We start from the raw sequence: 6,000 nt of genomic DNA, 5'->3' as shown, positions 1-6,000 counted from the left end.
TTCCGTTGCTTCAGCCTACCCAGGATTTGAACTACTTCTTTCTGAGGACCCTAATGAATGATCAATCTTTTTGAAGGTGCTAAATACAATTGATAAAACAAAAAAACTACATTTTTCTTCACATTCCTATTCTGTTTTCTGGAGTTTTATATTATATTCTGATCATGTTCTTCCTTTATTTTTTATTTATATTTGATGAGATGCATATGGGTCTGAGTATGGCAAATTGATCTTTGACCCCATCATTATAGTTTCAATTTCTGGAAAAACAGTTTAGCAGTGTGGTTAAAGATCTTTCTACAGAACAAAGAACATCTGGGTTTAAGTCACAACCTGGACATATCTCTTTGTTAGACCTTAGACAAGTCATTTTGATTTCTCATTGATCTTTCACCTCTAATTATATAAGATGCAGATCTTTACCTTGTTCTATTTTATATAATGTACCTGAGTTTCACTATATAGTACCATTTCATTTCCTGGATGAGGAAAAATATACAATTTGCTCAGCTAGGAAATGTAGAAGCAGAAACCTCCTGATTCTGAATCCTGTGTTCTTTTCCTCAAACTATGTTGCTATTGGTGCAAGTTTGGAAGAGAGCGTGATTGAAAATCTGTCAATGAATTGAAGTTTTCTCAGTCACAGTCCCCCAGATCATGAAGATGACTCATAGTCACAATAAGAGTCCTGGTTTTCTGAAAAAGAGCAACCTCAGAGCTCCTTTTATGTCCTTGTTCCTTAGGCTGTAGATGAAAGGGTTCAACATAGGAGTGACCACAGTGTACATCACAGTGGCTGTTATGTCCTGTTCATGTGTGTGGGTAGATGTGGGGCTGAAGTAGACTCCAATGATGGTCCCATAGAATAGAGAGACTACAGTGAGATGGGAACCACAGGTGGAGAAAGCTTTCCACTTTCCTGCAGTAGATGGAATCATCAATACAGTCACAAAAATTTGGGTGTAGGAGATAAGAATGGCAATGAAGGGAATGATAATTGTCAGTGCCCCTACTGTATTAACCATCAGGTCATTGATGAAGGTGTCTGAACATGCCAACTTTAGCAGGGGACTGAGATCACAGAAAAAATGAGGAATTTCCTTGTGGCCACAGAATGAAAGACTGGTTAGTAGGGCAGTGTGAACCAGGGCATGAGTAAAGGCCCACATCCAAGACACTGCTATCCAAAGGGCACAGATCTTTGGGGTCATGATCATGGAATAATGCAGTGGGGCGCAGATTGCTATATAGCGATCATAGGCCATAGCAGTGAGAAGGATACTGTCTATCCCCCCAAAGAAAAGGAAGAAGAATACTTGTGTCAGGCACCCTGCATAAGAAGTTGTTTTTATTCCAGATAAATTATTTGCCAACATCTTGGGGATTGTAGTGGAGGTGAAGCAGATGTCACCCAGAGATAAATTGCTAAGAAAGAAGTACATGGGGGTTTGGAGGCATGAGCTGCTCCTAATGACCAAAATGATGAGCAGATTCCCTAGACCTGTGATCAGGTACATAAGAAAAAACAAGTAGAACAGAAGTCTCTGCTGTTCAGGCTGGTCTGAAAGTCCCAGGAGGATGAATTCAGAGACTTCAGTCTGATTTCCTCCTTCCATGGTTCTATTGGGAAATACACATGGAATGAAGATGAAACCAGAATTTAAAGATTCAAAGATTAATGTTCTTAAGGTACATTATATCAGTTTTGATAGTTTGTTTTGTACTACTTCTCAAAGTAACATGTTGTGGTTTTAATACATTGAATCTATCTAGCATATACAAGAGGTGAACTGACCCTTACCTCTTTTGTTCAAGTAAAGTATAAACTAAAGGAAAGGGTCTGCTTAATTCTTATCCTTTTATCTTCATAGGCTAGCACAGCCTGCACATTAAAAAACAGTTTAATAAATGATTTTTATTGGATTGATTGGTTCCTTGCACTGAATCTGCATTTTTGTCAGTTGATCTGAAAGAATTCGTTGACAGGAATTGTGTTGGATTTGGAGACAAAGGACCTAGTTTTGTATCTGTTTCCAAATTTACATTCCCATGTGAACTTGGTCAAGTCACTTATCCCTTCTGGTCTTCATTTTCTTGATCTGTAAAATAAAAAAGGTCAAACACAATGCCTTCTGCAATCTCTTCTGTTGCCCAATAAATGACCTCAGGAGCTTTTACTACCTACCTTTGTTACCACAAACACTCAGTCCCACTGACAGAGAAATGAAGCAAGATTCCCTCCAAAAGACTCCTCTACTTTGAAGTGTTTGCTGATTTCTTTTATTTCTTTTTTCTAGGACAAAATATTATGAGTCTCCACTTTTTTTTTCCTTGTGAGACATCTTCATAAATAGAGGCCAAGTATTATCTTCTTCATTGTTTATTTCTTCTTCAGTCTATACCTTCTTAGTTTCTTTTGTATATTTTTGTATGGTGGGAACAATATTCTAATCTCTGCTCCCATACTTATTAGTCTAGTTTTTTTTTTTTTTTCTGAAAAGTTAGGCAAAACATCCTTGAGACTTGACTCAGGAGATTAAAAACTCACACTGCATACATTATTTTTTCATCTCCTGAATACAAAAATGTGATGAGGAGTTATAGCTGTCTCTAATTTTTAGTGGAAAACTAGGAACAACTTGGGACATGGAACTTAGCTTGACTGAATCAACTTGGGATGCCCTCCATATCATTTTTTTAAAACCATGACAAATTATATCTAATTCTCTTAATTGTTGATTGTTCTACAAGTATATTGTCTTGTTTTAATATCAAGTATTAATTAGCAGCATACTGTTCTGAGGCAGGTTTCACTACCAAAAACTACTATAGCCAGATTTCTAACTTTCTCTGTCTCTCTGCTTCCTCTTGATGCACTTTGATGTGATTATGTCCTTGCCACTCCCACTGATTGTTGTGGGTATAAATGATTCCACTAGAAGTAATTCAGTAATCATTACTTTACAAATTAAGCTATCTTTAGTAAGGACATTGTAACTAACATAGGCTGGATAGTACAGTAAGTAAAGTATTGAATGAATTCTATGACTTGGAATTAGAAAGAATTAAGTTTGCACCTTGTCTCAAATACTCTCTAGCTGTATGATGGGGGTAATTCACTAATTCTCTTTTAGCTTGAGTTTTCTCAACTGAAATATGGGCAAAACACTAGCAACTATTTCACAATGTGGTGAGGATTAAATTAGTTAGTATAGGTAAGAAACTTTGTAAATCCTTAAAAGCTATATGAATATTATGATTGTTCTTTTCTTCTATTTCTTCTAATTTTTTCTTGTTCTTTTCTTTCTTTTTCCTGATTTTCTTCTTGCTCTCTTCTTGTTTTGTACTTATTTTAATTTTTAAATTTATTTTAAATTTTCAAAATTTATTTATTTATTTTCATTCATATGCACATATATATTTTTAAGTTACAATATTTCCTTCCTCCCTCCCTTCCCATCCCTCCCCTCAGCAGTAAAAAGTCAGGTTAATATTGTACATACATATTTTGATAAAGGTTACAGATTAGTTATTTTTGGTGTGAGTAATTAGGATAAAGGGAAAGAGATATGTAAGAGATAATTTTTATGAAGCATTCATCAGATTTTGAAGAGATATTTGTGTGTGTGTGTGTGTGTGTGTGTGTGTATGTGTGTGTGTGTCTTTTGTTTTGTTTTTCTTCCTCTAGATGGGAACTTATTTTATTTTCTGTTTGTTCTTCTTGTCCTTCCCTTTTCTGGACTTGTTCTTATTCTTGTTCTTTTGCTTAGTCTTCTTTTTTTGTTTGTTTTTTCTTATTCTTTTTATTCTTGCTCTTCTTTTTCTTTTACTTCTTGTACTTCCTGTTAACCTTATTCTATTTCTTCATAATCATTGTCGTCATCATCATCATCATCATCATTTTCTTCTTCATCTTCTCTTTTAAGTGATATGAGGAATAAAGTCTGGTCTCAGAACCAGTAAAACCAGTATATAACTCCTGCTAGTTATCCTAGGAAGATCATTCAGTATCTCATTCCTATAAGCAATTCTTTAAAATTCTAAATTTCAGGTAAGTTACTTACCTGCTTTGGTACAGAAACCTCTGCTATTTAGTTCTTTTTTTGTAGTCTTTTTCAGTTGAATCTGACTCTTCATGACAACCTTTGGGCTTTTCTTGTTTAAGAAACCAGAGTGGTTTGTCATTTTTTAAAGTAAATTTTACAGAGGATGAAACTGAGGCAAGTTCAGTTAAGTGATTTCCAGAGTCATATGGTTAATAAGTTTCTGGGGTTAAATTAGTCTTCATGATGCCAGAACTCTAAAACTGCACTATACCACCAAACAGTGCTTTAGGAGTGCTTTATTTTCATCAAATAATAGTTCATTTTGCTATTTTTTTCTGTCTATATAAGTTGAGTCAGTAGATGAGAAGAAGATATTAGTTTGTGAATATTGGATTAGGAAGATGTTTTCCTTAAATGAGATTTGGATTTCAACACCATACCTATCTCTCTCTCTCTCTTTACATATATACATATATATTTTATATATATATATTTACACACATATGTATATATGTATAAAGTATATATAAACATGCACATATACAAATATATTTACATGCATATATACACATATAAACATATACATATATATTTACATACATATATATAATTTGTGTATATACAATGAATACATTTATAAGGAATATATTTATATATTTATATATATATATAAAATGAGTATATACGTACATACATATATACATGCACCAAGCATAATACATAAAAATGGTTTTTAGTAAAAGTTCAAGTCTGGCAAAAATTGACACATATTTGTTGAGCCCTGAGTATGTCCGGAGCACCATATTAAGTCGTGGAGTTGCGTAGATAGTGAGAGAGATTTCCTGCCATCAAGGAACTCCCAGTATGGTGGGAAATACAATATTCAAAAAACAAACTACAAACGATTCATATAAAAGATGAATTAGAGATCAACAGAGGGAAGGTACCAGTATTGATGGGCATCTGGAAAGGTTTTTTGCTGAAAGTTTGGTTTTAGCAGAACTTGAAGAAAGTCAGGAAGCACAAATGAAAAGGCAAAGAAATCAAGGCACTGAGGAAATGGTTTATCTTGTGAGAGGAAGAGCAAGGAGGCCAGTGTTACTGGAACATAGACAATATTTGTAGATGAGAGTAGAATAAGATATAAGAAGAGTAGAAAAGTAGGGAAAATAGTAAAGATTTTGAATGTCAAATAGAAAATATTATATTTGATTCTAGAGATGATAGGAGCCACTTGAGTTTATTAAGTATGGTGGGTACAAATCATAGTCAGATCTTTATTAAGATCAGTTTAACAGTTGAGTGAAATATGGATGGAAGTGAGGAGAAACTGTCAGGTAAACCAGAGAGCAGGTTATTTTAATGCCTCAGAGAAGAGATGATTAGGCCTGCATTAGATTCTTTGCAAGTGTCAGAGAAGAGAATGGGGATGTGAATGAGAGATTTTATGAAGGAAAACTGACAAAATTTGGCCACAGATTGGATATTGGGGTGAATGAGAGAGTGAGGAAGTAGAAATGATTCCTTAATTGGGATTTTTGGGGGAACTGGGAAGATAATGATGCTTTTGCCAATGATAAGGTTTTGGGAGGAAAGAGAACTCATTTAATGTTGAACATATTGAGTTTACAGAACATTCAATTCTAGATGTCTAATGTCAAGTTGAAGATATGAATGTCAATTAGAAGTTATGGTGGAATAAGGAAATTTGAGAGTCATTGGCACAGATAGGAAATCCATGGGAGGCAATGAAACTACCAAGTGAAATAAATGATGACAAGCACAGGGGTCTCTAGAAAGGTCTCTAGAAAGATCCAGGAAAGAACATTTAAAGGGAGGGGTCTGGTGAGTAAGAGGAAATGTAAGGGAAGGTAGTGTCAAAAAAAATTTTAGAAGACATTAAACAAAATGAGAGGGAGATGGAGACTGCTAAAGAGGTCAAGCAGGATAAGAA

The 6,000-nt window shown here is 34.5% G+C and overlaps 1 protein-coding gene across 1 annotated transcript; it reads right to left on the bottom strand.

The window, feature by feature from the left end:
* Positions 1 to 674: 674 nt before the first annotated feature.
* Positions 675 to 1,616, bottom strand: LOC141497469 (olfactory receptor 1F1-like). The gene has a single exon (XM_074200122.1). The coding sequence runs from the start codon at positions 1,614 to 1,616 to the stop codon at positions 675 to 677; it is 942 nt and encodes a 313-aa protein (XP_074056223.1).
* Between the last annotated feature and the right edge of the window lie 4,384 nt (positions 1,617 to 6,000).

This window comes from Macrotis lagotis, chromosome X, assembly GCF_037893015.1.
Source record: "Macrotis lagotis isolate mMagLag1 chromosome X, bilby.v1.9.chrom.fasta, whole genome shotgun sequence".
Taxonomy (NCBI): Eukaryota; Metazoa; Chordata; class Mammalia; order Peramelemorphia; family Peramelidae; genus Macrotis; species Macrotis lagotis.
The sequence above is the reverse complement of the archived record's forward strand: the minus strand, read 5'-3'. Positions and strand labels throughout refer to the sequence as shown.